The sequence below is a fragment of the Gallinula chloropus genome, assembly GCF_964237585.1.
Source record: "Gallinula chloropus genome assembly, chromosome: 5".
Lineage (NCBI taxonomy): Eukaryota > Metazoa > Chordata > Aves > Gruiformes > Rallidae > Gallinula > Gallinula chloropus.
This window is the reverse complement of record NC_140090.1, coordinates 24,630,688-24,650,369: the sequence shown is the minus strand read 5'-3', so window position 1 is coordinate 24,650,369 and position 19,682 is coordinate 24,630,688. Positions and strand designations below refer to the sequence as shown.

The following is a 19,682-nucleotide window of genomic DNA, read 5'->3' as shown; positions in this document are numbered from 1 at the left end:
GACAGTCTATGGCTGCTGCCAAGGCCTGTTCCGCTGTCATGGAGCTGTGGAGGACCCTCTGTTTACAGACAGCCCCAGAGCCATCAAAGAAGGCACAGTCATGGTGGTGAGCTGTGGGTGTAAGGAGCTTTGTCAAAGCCCAAAGTGTGTTACGTGGGGTTTCAGTCACATTTTTTATCTCTCCTCATATTTATGTTCCCCGTGTTTCATTTGCTTTTGTTTTCCATGTTCTGGCAGTTGTTTGGGTAGTGATCCTTCAGGTATGTCCTCCTAATTGAGGTAGAAGTGTGGGACTTTAGGGAATGCAATTATGCAATGGTAAGCATTGTACTGATCTTTTGAGAACTGTTTTTCTTAGTGTCTTAACTGAGGAAAACAAGCTGTTAAATGGGGTAATAACAAAGAAGCAATAACATAACACTTCTGAAAATACTATATAAGACTTTAAGAAAATGAAGTACTTTGCCTGAAGAAAGCTTAGATATGACATGAATGTTAATGTTTCCTTATTTTCTTTTGAAGGATCGCCGCTTTAATGATGAGATTGACAAACTGACGGGATACAAGACAAAGTCACTCTTGTGCATGCCCATAAGAAACAGTGATGGAGAGATTATTGGTGTTGCTCAAGCAATAAATAAGATTCCTGGAGGTGCCCCATTTTCTGATGATGATGAAAAAGTAAGATTACCTTCACTTTTTAAATTTGTTTTGTAACTTTTTAAAGAGATACTTAACTAAGTAAATGGCATAGCTCTTGTGGTAATGATGTTTTTTAGAAGTGCTAAACATAAAATGCATGCTTTTGTTGTTCCCACTATAAAACATGTATCTGTTCTGTAAATGTGAGAGATCTCACGGCTGAAACTTCAACTTAATGGTCCTAATCTTATGTAGACTTTTTTCATGTAGTAGATCTTAATAAGAAGACTTAAATTTTTTCTTTTTGAAAAATTATCTGTAAGAATAAGTTAATGGGGAAAAGCTATAAGAAGCAGTCTTAAGCTTGCTAACTAAAAATCACCACATGCTCTTAGTGCTCTCCAGGGGTTGAATGCCTGTAGTATATACGAAAGAAACTTTATTTTGGATGAGATTATGCATACACTAATTTGTTATCCTAAAATACAGAAGACTTGCAAAAGACCATGGAAGGACGAAGAGGGCAGGAAGGGGATACTAGATGTATATATGAAGTGACATTTGGAGAGTAAAGAGAGCTTGGAAGGCAGGAGAATAAAAGGATCCACAAGGAGGGAACTTGAATTATAGAAAGTGGGGGAAATAGGAAATAGTGCTGTGAAGGGAAAAATGTGTGCAAAGCCAAATGATGATCATGGAAGAGTGTGGTAGAGGGAGGAAAAGAACAGCAACTCTCTCTGCCCAGGAGAGAAAAATGGAGTCTCATTCAAGTATGTAATAGGGAAATACACTTCTGTGTATTAAAATGGTATTGAATTTCATTTTTGTGGAAGTGTAGTTAGAAGCAGACTCTGCCCATGAAAGCTCTTTATGTTGATTCAAAAGAGCTAATAATAGATGCAGAGCCATGGTTGGTGTCACCTATGTGTTGATGTGTCTGTTATGACCAAGAGAGATAGTAGGTAATGCCTGTTGGAAGGGGAAAATCCCAGCACATTGGATCATCTAAGTAGATGGAGATGAGTTTTAGAATGAAAATATCTTGACGAGCAAAATGCATTATAAAGCTAAACTAACAGTGGTTTATAAAGGCTGTGAAATTGCATACATCAAATTTGTCTTCCACAGAAACCATATTAATTGTATTTTTGAGTACTTCTTGAAGTTGCTATTACATTATTATTTTTGCCTGTTGCATACTTATAGCAATACATTTAGAGCATTTTACGTACCATTTCATAGCTTGAAACACTTCTTTGGTGAGAAGAATATGAATCTTTATATGAATAATGTCTCTTAATAGCATCATATTCTGTTTTGCTGTGTAGTGCGAGTAATTTGAAATTGATTGCCACCTTGAAATTTTAGTATGCGAAGGAACATTTTGCAGTCCAGGTAGGGAAATCACTGCATTGTGGAATGTTAATAAGTGGGTGTGTTAAAGTTGAGAGAGTAAAAAGAAGTACTGATTATTTTTCTACCTTGTATTATAGATCAGATGTCTTCTAATAGCAATAGTTCTGAGCAAACATTTATTTACTTTTAAATTATTTAGCATAGCACAACTTTGCTATTAAGTGGAGGTCATTGAGCAGTTATTCTTAGTGACACCTACTTATACATGAAGAGCTAGCTTGCTTGCTGTGTACCGGTGTTTGCTTTTGGTGCTTTTCCTAAATCTGTTCTGATGTGCTCTTGAGCTGCTTATTAACCTCCTGTTAAGATTCAAACTTCAGATTCTTCTTAAGACCTAGCCAGCTGGTTCCTGGTTGAAAGATTAGACATGTTTGGATTATAATCTTCTTTAAAATAGATTCAACAAATGAAAGGAGTGAAGGATAAATGGTTTGACAGGCTAAGGATAGAGATGGCTCAGTTCTCCATTTATGCACAGTACCATGGAGCGAGTTTTTAAATTTCTGAATGCCAACTAACTGTGGTTACTATTCACAAAGTTAATTACAAGAATGATACTCATTGCAGTGTTTTATACCTGGCATCATCCTTTGGTTAGATGTTTTCATATAAATGTGTGTTGAAGAACAAGGAAGAAAGTCACAATCTTATTGCCTATTTTAACGACTTTGCTGTGAAAAGCTTATGAAAGTGTTTTCCATGAAAATTACCCTTTAATTTCTGACTTTTCTGTATAACTTATTCTGCACGGTGATTTAGTTTGAATTGAGTGACCTTTGAAATAACTGTCAATTTTCAAATGCTACTTTTTCCAATATCTGAGGTGACCCAGTGTTACTTAAGTTGTCTCAACTTACGTAACCATTAGTTTGCTTCTGAATTACTTTGGAGTCTTGAAAATCTTGAATGCTAAATACTGATTTATTAGTGTGCAACACAAATCTGGTAGGTATGCTACAATGGCTAGCCAAATGAAAATTAAATAAAATGAGAACTCTCTGAATAGGCGGTTTCCTGCTGTTTCCTGCAGCCGTTTATCATGGGTACTGCATTTGTTTATCATGCGTTCAACTAGCAAAGCAATTGTGTGTACTTATGAATTGTGTGTTATGTAAATATATTAATGTAAATATTTGGGGCTGTGGCATTTGCTTCCATTCAGTGACTGCTAAATATTATCTAGAATCAGCAAGTTGTCTGTACTTTAATTGCTATCTTAATATCATTTTTACTAGTCATTTGTATCACTGCTGTAATTATAAGCCTGTATGTTCGAAGTCTTCAAGAATATATTAAATTTGATCTCATGCATAGTGTTTATGGAAAAATAAATGAGAACACAGCCGTTATAATGCCCTGTAATAGATCTTAGATTTAATGAGGCTTGGCAGTCTGTGTGCTGTTATTTCCAAATCTGTGCTTCTAAGTTTCTTCACTCATTGATAACCTAGAAAGCATGAGGCACCTCTGGGAAGCAAGAGAACACAGTTCCAGGAGAGAAAGTCTTGCAGGATTAACAAACAGGGTTTGTTTTTTATAGTAATATCAGCAAAAGTGATTGTGAGGAAAGAAGGCAAGTGAAAACTTGGAAATTTGGAAATTCTCTTCAAAATGAGATCTAGCTGTGTATTGAGGTGGTTTGTGTAGAAGAACCTGGTAAGTAGCTGGCAAAAGATGTGTAAATTCAGCTTTATGTTGATGTTACCATTTCCAAGGATTAGCAGCTTCAGAATGGCTAGAAAATAAAAATGTAAATTACTTCCCCTGCCCCCCAACTCCCTAGCTCTCAAGAAAATGTTGGTATCATTTAAGTCTGACTCTTGTTTGCTAGGGTCTATTCTCTCAGTATTGTATCAGGCAATTAAAATAACTGGTTAGGCTCTCTTTTTTTTTAACAAAGCTACAAGACTATATTGTATAATGAAATGTCACTTGGGGGCACTACTGTCTTAAGTCAATGGGAAGCAAAGAATTATGTTTTCAATTAGAATTAAGTAGATGCTAGCATCATTTTTATGTACTCTTAGTTATTTTTGTGCAGTTAAAAGCAAATAAAATATTTAAGGTTTGAGAAGTCTTTAATGCTCCCAAGCTGTAACCAAGTTTATATTTTGCAATATGTAAAATGGAGTGTTACACTTCAACGTGTTTCTGGTTTTGTTTTTCATGGCAAATTTTCAGTTTTTTCTCTTACATCTCTGACCATGATGATGATAACACAGCACTAATGAGCCTAAGTGAATATTCCACAAGTAATGATTGTTTTCCACTGCCAAATTTCTTCTCTCTTTTTGGTGTAAGGGATGTTTCAGCCAATTAATTGTTTAAGGCAGAACTAGACTTGACAGCCACTGGCATGAAAGAAAATGTTCTGTATCAAAATGTGTTTTGTCTCCCCAACATCAGTGGCTCAGTTGAACAGACTGACTTCAGATATTTCCAGTCTGATACAAACAATAGTAGAATATCTTATCACTTTTGTATAGTAGCCATCGCTATTAGGTTGTGTAATTGGTAACTTTTTGGAAAGATAGATGTGCATATTTTGCAAATGAAGACACCATTTGCACAGTCATGGAGTAGAAAGATTAAAAAAAAAAAAAACCCAAACCCTTGAGAAGAACTGTGCACCCTGCATGAATTCCCAGTACTGTCCTGAAGATTCATTTAAGTATTTGTACTGTTTGCTGGTGAGTCATACTTTGTTCCAGGACTGGCGAGAAGCTCAGCCTAACAAGAGCTTGACAGTCTGTAGTTTAGATTATTGTATGACTCTTAGTCTTCTGAGAGGCAGTGCCAAAACAAATCTATTCCTCCATCAGAGAGGCTTAACAAACAGCAGCAGCTCTGCTGTCACTTGAACTGCTGTCCTGGTTCTCTCTGGCTCTGCTGTCCTCCTCGTCCAAAAGTAGTGAATCGATTGTGGGGAAGCTATGCAGGGCAGCCAGCTTGAATTAAATCCTGCTTGACTTACTGAAAAGCAGTAACTTGAATGCAGTGAGATTCCTCCTGGGAGGAGCAAGGAAGAGCTGGATTTGGTTGTCTGTGCTATGAATAGTTTTATTAAGAAATATATATATCCAGTCTCCAGAATTCAACTGGTGTATGTTTGGGTTTGGGAGCTCGAGGATGTGGTGTTCTCATATTCCAACACTGCCATTTCTTACACTCGTAATAGCAGCCTTGTGATTCCAAATTGTCCAATTTAACATGCTCTTCTTGGTCCATCTTAGTTAAGGTTTAAATATATTCTGTAACTGGGTCACCATAGTGATGAATGATTTCCAGGGATTTTGCTATACCTGCTAATTTGTTTTCTGTGAGATTTTTGTGTGATTGTCTTAGAGTCATGCTGGCAGGTAGCAATTTCAAAGTCAGTTAGGACAGTTCTTTATGCTAAGAAAGTAATAAACTATAAATAAAACTAGTAGGGAAAGTAGTGATCTAGAACAGGCAAGCATCTATGGCTCCTGTGAAAATTATGACCCCAGCTCCCTGAATGTGTGGAGTTTACAAAAAGAGACACCTGAAAATTATATTGATGGGTAGATTAGAAAGAAGCATAAGAAACAAATCAGGTAAATGATTTCTTTCATATATTACAGTATTTAATGACCTGCTAACCTCTACCTTGGTCCTCTGAAAAATCTGCATAGCAGTGAGACTCCAAAAGCTATTATATAAAACTGACATTATCCTCAAAGGTATCTTGTGGCCTGTATGTCACTTACATCCCAATGCAAGAGACAAATTTGCTGAATAACAGCAAATAAGACGTTTGAAGGATGAAGGTGCTGAAGCACTACAACTATCTGGGAAAACTCCAATGGTCTATTAGGCACAGTTCTTGAAAAGTACTTGCTATACAAATCAAAATTAAAATAAATCACAGGAACTGAATTCTCTTGCTGAGGAATTTTAAAACTATTTGTTACTAGAATATTGACTATCAGGCAGCTTCACACCACTGGTTTGCAACCAACACCACCAAATACCTGCAGTGACATATTTAAAGAGACTTCTTTCAGTCTTGCATATGTTCAGACATGTTTTCAAGTTAAGGTAAAAGTCTAGATTTCTGTTTAATTTCAGAACTCTCTAAATGTGCTTGAAACTCACAAAAAACTGTATTAATATTTCTCCTTTGAGACTGGAAGTTGATATTTGTTGGACTGCTTTATTTCTGAGGTATAGAAACATGTCTAAGATGTGTCTTACAGTGATATTTTAGTGCATTGCTTATTTTTTTTAATATAAATGTGTATTTTCCTGGGCTCAGGCTACTTTATTGCTGTGTGTTTATGGTACACTTTATGCTATCCTTTATTTGAGTCTTCTAGGTGCTGTCATAAAACAAACACATTGTCAGGTTTGGCATCAGAAAGGGTTTCCCTATAGAATAATTAGTGAAGATTTTCATGGCTTTTTTTTTTCTGAGGACTGGGATTTTGTTCCTGTCTTGTACAGTGATGAGTGAGGAAAGTATCTGGATTCTTCCTGTAATTGTCAGCAGAAATCTGAACCTGCTGGCTCTTCCCATATTTTCTATGCTTGTATCTCAATTATTATTGAGAGACTTGAACAAATAAGAGCTCTGGTCTGTAAATCTAGACTTTCATTTGGCTAATGTTTGTAGTGTTTGACTCAGAGCTCAATAAACTAAATGGAAGAATCTCTGCTGATTTCATGGGCTTTTAAACATCAAACCTCTGTCCATTTCTAGCTTAGGAGCATTTCATTAAATGCAGACCCCCCATCTGTTTAATGAAGCTTGAATTCATTTGGGTCAGAACACTGTGAAGAAATCTGTTTTGTTTCTGTATCCTTCCACTGGATACAAACAGGCTCCAAGAGGCTGAACACACTTTGTGGTAGGCTGTGCTGTTGATCTAAATTTGCTAAACATAAATATGACTGCTTAATAACTTTTTTAAGTGAACATTCATTGAAAACTCAAAAAACTGGAGAGGTTATGCTAACAGGCACCCCACAACACAACAAAGGTCAGTGTCCCTCAAGCTCAGTTTTGATTTTTTTTCTAGGAGATATTTTGTCGGCTGCCTAGAGTCTTGAAGTTGCTTCTGACCTTGAAAAAGGTGATCAAATTTAGAAATGGTAGTCAGTCCTTGAGACTGAGCCATGCTATCAGACAGAATAAAACTTTCATGATATTTGTTGGATGCTTGTGGTCAAAACAATCTCATTGGCATGCAGAAGAACCCTGTAGGCATTTCTTCCCATGTTGCGCCTTATGTCTCTTATGTCTACAAGAACTGTGTTAAATCTAATTGTGGTTTTGAAGCTGTTGTTTTTAGGTACTTGAAGATAATGTGCAGGTTATATTAAATGTATCTACCAGGCAGATTAGACGATATTTGTGTCTCTTGGATCAACTATTTTAAGCCAAAGAATCACCAAGGTAGTGTTGTGGTAGTTATTTTAAGTTGGACTCTGCAACTGTGTAAGGAATGAAGAGGTTTTCATTGTCAAAAATAGGCACACAGCTCTGAGCATTCAACAGACTGATGGTAATAGTGTTTTACAGCCTGAGTTAAGGGGGGTTTTACTGTTGTGTTTGGCAATTTGTAGAAGCAACACAATTTAATTTTCTAGGAAATTGGAGCCCTTTTCTTCGGATGTGATGGCATTAAGTATTTGTATCTAACACAGCATTTGAGGTCACATTGCTGCTTTCCATCATGATTAGGTCATAGAATCATAGAGTAGTTCTTCAAGACCACCTAGTTCCAACGCCCTGCCATAGACAGGGACACCTTCCACTAGACCATGTTGCCCAAAGCCCCATTGAACTTGGCTTTGAACATTGCAAGAGAGGGGGCATTGGTAGCTTCTCTGGGCAACATATACCACACCATCCTCACAGGGAAGAGTTTCTTCATAATATCTAAATCTACCCTCTTTCAGTTTAAAGCCATTACCCCTCATCCTGTCACTACCTGCCCATGTAAACAGCCCCCATCAGCTTTCCAGTTGTGCCCCTTTAGGTACTGCAAGGCTGCTATAAATTGTCCCTGAACCCTTCTCTTGTCCAGGCTGAATAAGCCCAACTCTCTCAGCCTATCCTCATAAGGAGAGGTGCTCCAATCCTCTGATCATTTTTTGTGGCCCTCTTCTGGACTCACTCCATCAGACGTATCTTGTCTTTGAACTGAGGACCCCAGAATTGAACATAGCACTCCAGGTGGGGTTTCACAAGAGCAGAGTAGAGGGGGAGTATCATCTCCCTTGACCTGCTGGTCACACTCCTTTTGATGCAGCCCAGGATATGGTTGGCTTTCTGGGCTGCAAGTGGATGTTGCTGGGTCATACTGAGTTTCACATCATCTGATGCCCTCAACTCCTTTTCAGAGTGGCTCTCAATCTGTTCTCCACTCAGCCTGTAGTTGTGCTTGGGACTGCCCTGACCTGTGTGCAGGACCTTGTATTTGGCCTTGTGAGTCCATGTGAACTTAAGAAGTTCAACCTCTCAAGCCTGTCAAGGTCCCTGTGGATGGCATCCCTTCTCTCTGTTGTGTCAGCTGCACCACACAGCTTGGTGACATCAGCAAACCTGCTGAGGGTGCACTTGGTCACTGTCCTTGTCACTGACAAAGATGTTAAACAGAACTGGTCCCAATACTGACCCCTGAGGAACACCACTTGTTTCTGGTCTCCACTTGGGCACTGAGCCATTGACTCTGAGTGTGACTCTCCAGTGCATTCATTAACCATCATGTAGTCCATCCATAAAAGCCATGACTCTTCAATTTAGAGACAATGATTTTATGCAGGACAGTGTCACATGCTTTGCACAAGTTCAAGTAGATGGTGTAAGTTGCTCTGCCTTTATCCACAAATGCTGTAACCCTGCTGTAGAAGGCCACCAAATTTGTCAGGTGTGATTTGCCCTGAACAAAGTAGTGTTGGCTGTCACCAATCACCTCCTGATTGGAGGTGCCTGAGCATAGTTCCCAGGAGGATCTGCTCCATGTATTCAGTAATGTTATCAAAAATTATAATTGCAATGGTTTTTATTAATTATGTCCCTGTTTGACAAAACTCCAGAGAAGTTCTGAGGATAACTGATCCATTAGAGACATTAATTATGAAGCATTCAGCAGTACCTTGGATCTAAGTCTTACTAGAGACTTGGGTCTTACTGCAAGTTATGAAGCATAAAAATATCCCTGGAGCTTTTCCTCTTTTCCCACTTAATTGGTATTCACAAGGGGTTGCAGCAGGCCTGGAGAAAAGGATTCCAGATCTCCACTGGTCAAACACATAGACAGATTTCACAGGGAGACTGGTAATGCAACAAAATGGGGTGATCATGGGGCTCATTTGCCTTGCCTTTGTGCAGCCATACAAAGTTCTTCAGTGAGAAGCAGGATAGTGTAAAGTATTCAGCAGAAAGCCCTGGAGCCAAGAATTCTGTACTTGTTTAGTAATTTGCAGATGCTTCAGTAACTAGAAACTGAAGTTAGTATGTTAATATTACTTTAACCTTTTTTAATACTACTATATTAATAGAATTTTCATTTAAATGCTTTGAATACCAAACCAACAATAATATAAGGGCTCGGGAGGATTAGAATTGTTTGATTCAACTGTCAGCAGGAAGAAAGCCTGTCACAAAATAGTCTGAGGGCTATGATGTGTATTTGTTGCAGTATAACTCTTAGGTACTGTCTATATAAAGAATTGACTGGAAAAGCTTTTTTTCTAGAGAAAACCATGTTATTACATTACCCAGGGAATAAAGTTTTTACCGTCAGCTGTCTTCCTTTTCTTGGCAAAACTCCCTTCAACCAACTTCATTATTTTGATCAAATGGGTCATTAGAAAAATCTTGTTTGCTTCAAGTGAAACCTGTGTTGGGGCCTTGTTACGAGAGCATGCAAAAGGAAACCTTCCTCGTCTGCAGCTGGTGCAGCCTTCGTTACTGACAATTACTGGAGATGTGCCCTGTGGGCTGGATGGGAGGACTTTGTCCCTAGTGAAGTGTTTTCTGAACTTCTGTCAGTCTGCTCAGTTCTCTATAGCTGCTCTTCATAATAACTTCAAGGCTTGATATACTTTTAGAAAATAGCATTTCACATCTCCTGTGAATTGCTTATCTTTCCTGAAGCAGAATGAAATGTTCGTACAGCAGTTCCTGCCATCAAAAGTATTTCCCACTGGAATAGTGATGCTGAGCCTGTCTGTAGCTTACATCATGAGATATCGAAGACTGCTTAGCAAATAATTTTGCTAAAAACTGAGCCAACCTCTGACCTTCAAGATGTTATTACAGGCTTTATAAGACACTGTAATTAAAATGATACTCTGTTCTAGCACTGACTCACGGTATGCCCTTGGGCAAATCACTTTACAGTGGTCTCTCTTCTAAAACATATTTCTAAAAATGGCATTAGGTGGTTCCACATGTACTATCACATTTTCTATTTTAAGTATTCTTACTCTATAATAAGGAAATTATTTTCCCTCTTGTTGAGCTCAGCCTGAGCTTTTGAAGCCTTGTTGAATGCTTTCTTTGTGTGCAGCAGCTGTAATCCGGACAGATCTGGTTAGAAAACACCAAAGTAATTTCACAAAAAAGTTTCAGCTGTTTAACAGTCCTAGCTCTATACATAATACTTCTCATCTCCATGAAGATTGTGCCACCCTGCTGTCCTTGATTGGTTTGCAGAAAGGTAGCTGGTCTGTAATTGGAGGAGAACTGATTGTACTTTAGAAGGAATTTGGTCCTCCTCCACACTGTCTTTGAAATTGTCTGCCTGAGAGAGATTCATGTCTGCACCTCAGCAGAGTATATAAGCAGCAATGTAGCTGTAATGCCTTCTAGGAGCATATAGGAATGCATTTCCCCTTTATCTGGGAAAATGGTTGATTAATTTTGTGGCTGAAAATTAATAAAAGTCTTGTCCTCCTCTTTCACAGGAATGTAAGGAAAGATTGGCCATCCTAGATGAAAGGTCTGTCTAACCCAATGACTTTCCTCTCAGTTGCCGACAGCAAATGTCTGGAATGAGGCAAGCATAGAGTGGTATTTCTCTCACGTACTCCACCAGTTTCCTATAATTTGCAGCTGAGGGCCAGACATTATCTTTGTAGTTAATACCACCCCAGGGACTTCCTACTTAGGAATTTATTCGGGCATTTCTTGAAGCAAGACAAGCTTTCACAACATCCCGCACATTGTGTTAAGAAATGCTGTGTCTTCCTCTTATTTTGTATTATTCCTCCTAGTTTTCTTTTAGTGAAGACAGTGAAGAGTCCTTCTGTATTCATTTGTATGCCATTTGTTTTTCCCTAAAAGTCTTCAGTCTTCAAAAGTTATGAAGTTCCCACCTGGAGTAAGCTGTTTGCTTTGGCACAAGGGGTGCCTGCTCCCCAGAGCCCTGGACAGAGCCTCTGGTCTGCTCTAACAGCTGCTACATTCTGTGTCTGGAAAAGCAGAAGTCACTCAAACCATTTTTCTGTACCCTTTAGGCTGAAAAACCCCAAGAACTGCACTTGATGTTGTAAATCAAACTCTCAAATATGTGTAGAACTGCTTTTGAAAGCCAAGGCAGTCCTTCATCACTTGTTGGCATCTTGATGCTGCTGCATTTCAAGAACATATATTAAAAAAATAGAAAATCATCATTGAACCTAGCTAATCTGCTTTACTAGTTAACTTCAGGAAAAACTGTTCCTGTTCTTATGAAAGATTCCAGAGTCCCTGAATCAGTGTGCATGTTGGGAAGTGTCATGTTTTTAATAAAAACAACACTTTACAGCATAGCATAAAACCCACGTCGGGTCAGCAGTGAAAGTCAACAAGATTAACAATTACTGTGCAGTAAGATTACAGGTTCATAGCAGAGCTGACTAGAATTATAAAAGCTAAAGTAGTTTAACCAACTAATGATAATGATTTTGCATCCCTCGCTTAGCTGGCAAACACGAAACTAGAGTTAAAACAATCAATGTTATGATGACTTTTTCAGTAGAAATATTGTTGGAGCTGTCAGAGATAATTGAGCCACACTTTTCATAATCATGAATGATGGTCAGAGATTTCAGTAAGGAAATTATATAGTACACTTCAGGTAACTCTTAACACGGTAAGCAAGCTGTGTTCAGAAAAATATTTCCTGTGAACAGCATAGTGATATAGGCAGGGGCACCAAGAGGAACACTTCATTTAACAGTGCTTTGTGAAAGCTGTAAGCAAGCACCTTAATTGTCAATTCAGCTTGTAGGGAACCCTTTTACTTAGAATATTTATCTGCACACACTTTTAATGAAACAAAAAAATATTTATACTGGCAACTATCAAGGCTGCAGTCTTTAGACTGAACTTGACATGAATTTAACCTAAGTATTAATATGCTGGCAATGTGTTATCTATGTGGTAGAATGGATAAAAACAAATCTTGTTTTCTTTCCTGTTTAAAAAAAATAATCTTTTGCTGTATAAAAACAGACTAGAATTTTGCAATGCTGGTGTCATGGTTACAAGGCAAATTCAATGATAATAGTTCTCTGGCATAATAATAGCACTTCAGTGTTGTGGTATGCTTTTAAACTGGGAGGTGAGTGGAAATGCTTTGGTGCTGTAGTGGACAGGCCCAAGGGTGGATAGCTGTGTTGTGGAGACCCAAGTACAGAAAAGCACATGCTGAGCGGTGACAGGCTCATGGAGATGCAAGGACTGAGGATGTCCTAGCTGCCATGTAGTGAGGTGTCAGCAGGGTGCCTTGCAAGGACAGCAGGGTTGTGTTGTGGTCTGAACTGAAGCAGTCCCAGAAACTTGTCCTAAGAGTGGAGTAACTATTAATATGGTAATCCTTCCTGCTAAGGAGAGGAGTCTTTGAAAGACTCTGAAAGCTTGCCAAGCCACGTTACCATAACCACAGTCTTAATTTTCCTTTTCTGTCACACACAGGGGAGAACATGTTTAATGTGATTAGTGGGGGCTACATATTCACTTTTGGGCTTGTATTGCAAAGGTTTGTACTTTGATCAAGCCTAGGCCACCTTAAACTCGAAGTGTAGTCATGAGTTTGTAATCCTATACGTCCAGGGGTTTCAGTTCTCAGTGATGGCAAAGGGTGTTGCTTCCCTACTGGGCATGCACAGTAGCTGCAATGTGGCCTCAATAAATACATGTTACAAGGGTGATCTCTGTTTTCTAGGCTCTTAAAAAAAAATGAAATAATTCTGAACTTCAGGAAGCTGACAACAATTGACAAAACACTAGGAATGTGGATGACTTACCTAAGATGAAGTCTGCCTGCAGAAGTGTTAAAGCAGCAGGTTGGCAAGAAGCTTCCTGCTAACAAATTAGAGCAACAAAATACTGTATCTTCATCCTACACAGGAAGGAGAGACTGTTCCAGTGAGATGTGAAAGGGTACAAGCCACTAGAAGATCCTGTAGGAATGAACTTGAGCATTTCATGTTCTCAGCTGTGAGTCCTGTGAGGTTTTAAGTTCCTGTATTGATGTTTACATGTGAAAGTATAGGTGGGGGTTTTCCTTTTTATTTTTTCCCTCAACCTGCTGCAGCTTTTCACATATACTCTAAAAATTACATTCCATTTTCAGAGTAGAAACTGGAAAACACTGGTGAGAAACTTGTTTGATAAGCCTCTGTCTTCTGCGTTTAAGGACAACTTAATATATGTTAATTGATAAAATGAATTCCACTGACTGCTCTGTGATCATCTTCCTCACTGAACTAGTATGTACTGACCATTAAAACAAAATCTTCAATTATTGTTTCTTCAGGTACTTAAACTTTTCCTTTTAATGAAAACTGAACTTGAGATGAATAATTTGGATTGGTTCTAATTAAATTTATTCTAATTTGCATGGCCTTCTGTTTTGCTTCTGCTGTTGGTTTTTGTGGATTTTATGAGAGTGGATATGTCAGGTAATATACTAAGATCTATTTTTGCTTACAGAAAGATTAATTTAGATGTTAGATGGTTGTAGTAGAACATGATGTTGGAGCTGGAAATATCTAGCTGTTATAAATATCCATGAGATACTGTTTTAAACAGAACCTGCTTTTCTGGGATAGTTGCTGTAATTCTGATGTGAAGCTAACTAGGCAGTACGATTTTTATATGAATATGATTATGGAGGCGAGTATCAGAAATAATAACCAGAACATTGTGCATTTGGATGCATCTTCTACAATGGTAAAGTTATAGCAGCAGAACTGTGGTGCCTTTCTTTTTTGAATGACATTATTTTTATTTATCTTTTCCTCAATATTTTAAATTTTTGAGTCAATCCTGCATTCTGCTTTTCCTAGAGGACAGAGTTCTCTGACATAGGGAATACTGAAATAACAATAACTAAAATAAATGTAAAGTATAAAATATACATAGTATCTATGTAATAAAATGTAATACTAAAATTATAAGAAACTGTCATCTGGTAGCTGGTACTATTTTGTTAACTGGAGCTGCACACTGATACCTTATCATTTGCATTTGCAGTTACTGCCACACAAAAAGCTGATTGTAAAATAGCCTTCAGAAGCACAGGCAGGAACGCAGAAATTGTTGTCTCTTTAAGACAGGTTTTTGCAGCATCGAGAGACGTGGAGGCAGGAAAGGTCGGGGCTGGGAGCGTGAAAAGCTGGGGCAGACCCAGTCTGAGGACACAGCAACAAGTGATGGAGAAAGCATCCTGCACTCCTGCTTTTGAGTCTAGCGCTCACGTACCACCAGAAGAGGGTCTCGCCCCCTCTAGTGGCTTTCGTTCCTGCTCGGTTGTGATGATGATATCAAAATAAAAAAGCACGTAGAACTAGAGAGGTGCGTCCCAAATATAGGTTGTCACTCTCCTTTAGCTTATGTTTCTGGCATTTTTAGTACTTTTTAGCGGTGTAAGATGGCAGGATGTTTTGTAAGTGTTAATTAAATATAAATCTGATTAGCCATCTTCGTGCTTCTGCCATGTTTTCCGATAGACGTACTCCACATCAGCGCAGCCCAACTTCAGGCTCAGGGATGCTACAAGTGTTTGCAGCTTTCCATGTCAAACCATCCGCGTACGCTTCTCCGTGAGGACTGAAGCCGTGCGGTGCTCGCAGCGGCATTATGTAAGCGGAGGCAGCCTGTGCACACTGCCATCAAGTGGATGCAGGGCATTACGGCACCAGCGTCTTGTTTCAAGCTTCTCATCACCTTTCCCGTTATGTAAGAATCTTAATAAACCTAACTTAACTTGCACGTCTGATTCTGGCAACACCTGCAGAGGTCCCTCCTTTCTGCCTCCACTGCTGAGTTGGTTCTCTAAAACCATGTGCTTACATGGGGGAAAAAAAAATCAAGATGATTTTTTTTCCATAGTTTGTCTGCAACAGACTTACCATACAAGATTGATTCTGATACCAATATCCTTATCACATGTCAATAACTGAGACTTCATCTAATGTAGACCGAAGTACTCCAACAGTAACTGTAAGTCGTGCTCACAACTGCATTCAGAGCTTTCCCTAAGTCATGTTTGCTTTATAAGTCATCTGTTAGCTATTCTGCTGTGACTGGTGTGTAGCCTCAGACTTTACTTGCCTCACACTTTTCAATGTTGTTCTGAAGATGAGGAGATGACCAGATCCAAAAATGGACTTGGACAGCTAAAGCAAGGCTTCAGGCATCTTCACTCAAAAATAGTCTTGTGGTTACTTGATCCAAGAAGTGCCTTGTCCTGAGTAGCTACTCCCCTGTCTGTCTACAAAGTTATCCAATGTGTGCTGCACATTGCTGCTTCGGTCTGGTAGCATCATTAATTATTAAAAAATTAACAACCTTTTCTTTTGTTAGATGCTGAAAGTAGCTGAACTATCCAACAATATTTTTTTTTATTATTTATATCTTTATTACATTTTGGATGTTTGAAGTGAATGTGTCCATGCTGATTTATTTTTTCCCTCAGGCAGAAACTCCTTTGAATTTTGCTTTTTGCTTTTAAGCTACTCAAAATATATTTTTTCTCAAACTATTTTTGAAAATTTTTTCTCTGTCAACCTCTTTTACACAAAAGTCCCAGAAAGGAAGCATTGCCATTCAGCTGTGAGTTGGGATACACATGGCTGGATACATGTCAACGGTGCTGTGCAGAAGTCTAATACAGTCCATGTGGTTTAAAAAAATTCTTTTTTAAAAAATTGTCTTTAGGACATTGTTATTCTGCTTTCTAGCTTAAGGCATATTCTACAGCTCTCATTTTTCTTCTGCTTCAGCAGTTATATCATCCTGTTTGCAACAGGCAGTATACCCCAGTGCTGTAAATGAAGCCTGTGTTCCCTTTTTCTTACCCTGTTGCTATCCTTTTGGTAATGCCTGTTTTCTCCCTATGCTTTGTGCAGATGGGTGCATTGGTGAAAGGGGTAAGAGTCTCAATAGATTTGCTGTTTGGTACAGCTCAGCATTTATTACTTCTCCCCCAGACACTGAAGATGGTGGTGGTAGAAAAGGTCATTCCATAAAGTCTTTTGCTGTTATAAGCATTTCTGCATGTTCAAAGGACTACTAGATTTCAGATGAATGAAAGCTGCTGCTGGAGGTTATTGCAGTCTAGCATGGTTTGTCATACAGCATCATACATCTCTACTTTCAGATAGTACTAGAAATGAATACAAGGCTGTAGAATATCCCATGTTCTCACTAAGTTATCTGCATATAGGAACAACTAAGCTTACTTGATCTATATGATGTACAATGCAGGAGGTCCGTTCTTATAGAGCCGTTCTTCTTCATTAAGCCTTTTACAATTTCCTTTTAGTATTGTTTATAATTTTCTTTTGTTTTGCTGTCCTCTCTGTTAGAATTTAATTTTCATTCATGCAGTATTATTTCATTTCCAACTTACCTTTCTGCAATACAAATGGATTTTCTCCTCACTTTCTGCCTTACTCATCCTTTTCATATAGGAACCTGAAGGAAACAATGCAAGTGATACAGCACTAAAAAAACCCGGTAGCTGTAGGCACAATATTTAATAAAAAATTAAAAAATAAAGAGGAAAATCAAGACTATGTGGGAAGTATGGAAGTGGTGAATAGCCCTCACCAAGGCAAAGTGGAACACTTTGTCAGTAGAAGGGGCACAAGGAGGTATGGTATGTAATGCGGAGAAAAATGAGGGGCAAGGGGAAATAAAACCAACAGATCAAGCCTGATATAAATTGACCTTTGTATGTAGGGTAACTTCAGTTGCTGGGGAAAAAAATAGGCAAAACCTCAGGAATTTTTGTAAGCTAATGTTTTTTCACACACCCCTTTTAAAAGCGAAATTGATGATGACTAAAATTGTTAAGCCTTCTTGAAAACTATGTTACAATACAAATGTATCCTAATTTTTCTTGTCATGTTTTAGTCAGTTTCTTTCGGAAAGCATTAGGGTGCTGAGTGCAAACATATTTTGGGGTAGTTTGTTCTTTGAACTTGCTTTTTAACAAGTTTACTTCTAACATACTCTGCTTTTTGACCTCTCGTCTGTCAGCCTTGGTTCTCTACAGCGGTGCTAATTGTGTGAGGACAAGCTTCAGACAAGTGGTAACAAGGTTTCATACAAGCTTTGGCAATTCTGTGGGAAGTCACTGTGAGAACTGCACCTCAGAGGTTAGAAACAGTGCTGTCCACTTGTCTCTTACGCAAATATTGTGGATGGAGATCTGCAAGGTTGGCGTGAGAAGCAGAGGGAGTCTTATTGCAGCAGGGTGACTGTTTTGGCTAAAGACTGCAGAATAAACAGATTAAACAGTTTGTATGCAGAATCTTTCAGGCCACAGTGTCCAAAGTGAATCCTTTTGCTTAATTATCTGTGAAAGTAATATTAAAGTTGACACCCCTAAGTCAGAATTACATGCTAAATGTATGTGACTGCAGCACTGGACTCTCCACCCAGATCATGTTAAGTGTCACCCCAGGGAGGGGACAGCTAGGGTTGGAGTATAAAGGTGTGGAGGAAGTTACCCCAGCGGGGAGAGAAAAGATTGAAAACCCAAAAGAGGCAGTTTATGGGCTGTGCTCCTTCTCCTACACCCAAGACAGGGATGCCTTCTTATTAAGCATTACAACTTCAACTCTTTGTGAAGAATACCCAGGATAGCATTTGGCCGGCATTGTAATCATATATTAATGGTGTTACTGTAAGTGAATTTATCAACAGCAATTCTAAACTCTTTATATTTGCTGCTTTATTAAACTTTCTATCTGTTTCAACTTTGTGAAACTGTCTCACTGAAAGTTCTTTAGGGAGGTCTGACAGGTAAATATTGACTCCAATATGTGGCTGTATATAATCCTTCAGACATAAACCATTGACCAAGTTTGGGACTGAGAGTCTACCTAGACACACGTAGGATCCTCTCTGAGGAATTTAGGAAGCAAGGGGGGTCCTTTCTGAACCTCATGGCTTGATAGGATACCTCCCCCCACCTCAGCCACACATCAGACTTGTACCCTTAACACAACAGTCACCTCTTCATTTTTGCTTTTTGTATGTAGTTGGCAGCTTTGATTACCAGAACACTAATACCTTTTCTAGAGCCCCAAATTTGTATTTTTTGTGTTGTAAAGATGAAAAAATTTAAACTGTTTAGCAAATACTACTGGTACTATACTTGTTTTTCAAGTAGAAATGGAAATAATGCCATTTATTTCTTTGGTAGCATTCCAAGCTTATGTAATTTCTTAGCTCTCTGAACTATTGTTATTAGTCACCGTGTCTTCTCCTAGAGAACTGCTGCAAGGAAGTCCTGAAGTTAGCTCTGTGCTTAGGTGGAATCATTATATCCATGTGGGATTCTTAGCCAGCTTCTGAATGCTAGACAGCGCTCCAGGTAAAATATACACTAGATAAAATTCACCAGTACTATAAAAACACGGTTTTGAGCATTGGTGATGGATTAACTGTGGCAGCACACAGACTGGAGTCAGGCATGGCAGGGCAAGGCTTAACTTCTGGGCAGCACAGCTCTTTCTTGAGTGATTGCTGTGTGCAAGTTCCAACTCAAACATGTAAGTAAAGATTCTGCATGTTTTTGCATGAGCTTTTATGTGAGCTGCTCTTGAACAGTCCTAAATTCTATTACATGTTGTGATTTCTCTGTAGGAAATTGTACATAATGCGTTGATGGAGAGAAATATAAACAATAACCCAATCAAAAGAGTAACAGGATAGGATATCTTATAAGAATTTTTGATGAGGGTGTTATGGAGATGATGAATTCTCTACTTTTCTAGGTATCTAATAGGCTTTTTTTAAAGTATGTCTTTACCTTGTGCATCCATACTTTTTTTTTAATCTAGAAGCCCCACTCATGGGCCCAAGACCCCAGTAGAGTAGGTGCTGTGCAGGCAGTGAGCAGGAGGCAGCTTCCTCAAAGGGATGGTAGGAAGTATTACAAAAATGACAGATGGAATGCTGTAAATACATGTCTGATGACCTTTTAGTAGGCTTACAGAGACCTTCTGGATGCTTTGAGGGAATGTAGTTTTTGTGCTTTATGAAATTTACAGCTGAAAATAGGGCACCAAAAGGAACGTCAAGGTAATGAGAAAACAATCGCGTATTAGTAGTCACAGTTGAGAAACTGTAAAAGTGGCAAACTTCT

General features: G+C 38.6%; 1 protein-coding gene across 1 annotated transcript in view; it reads left to right on the top strand.

Moving 5' to 3' along the window:
* Positions 1-19,682, top strand: part of PDE11A (phosphodiesterase 11A) — a gene marked incomplete at both ends in the record, with an annotated part of 130,917 nt that overhangs the window by 16,457 nt on the left and 94,778 nt on the right. The window contains one exon of the mRNA XM_084264499.1: positions 523-681. Within this exon, the coding sequence (XP_084120625.1) occupies positions 523-681 (159 nt within the window). The remainder of the gene's footprint in view (positions 1-522; positions 682-19,682) is intronic.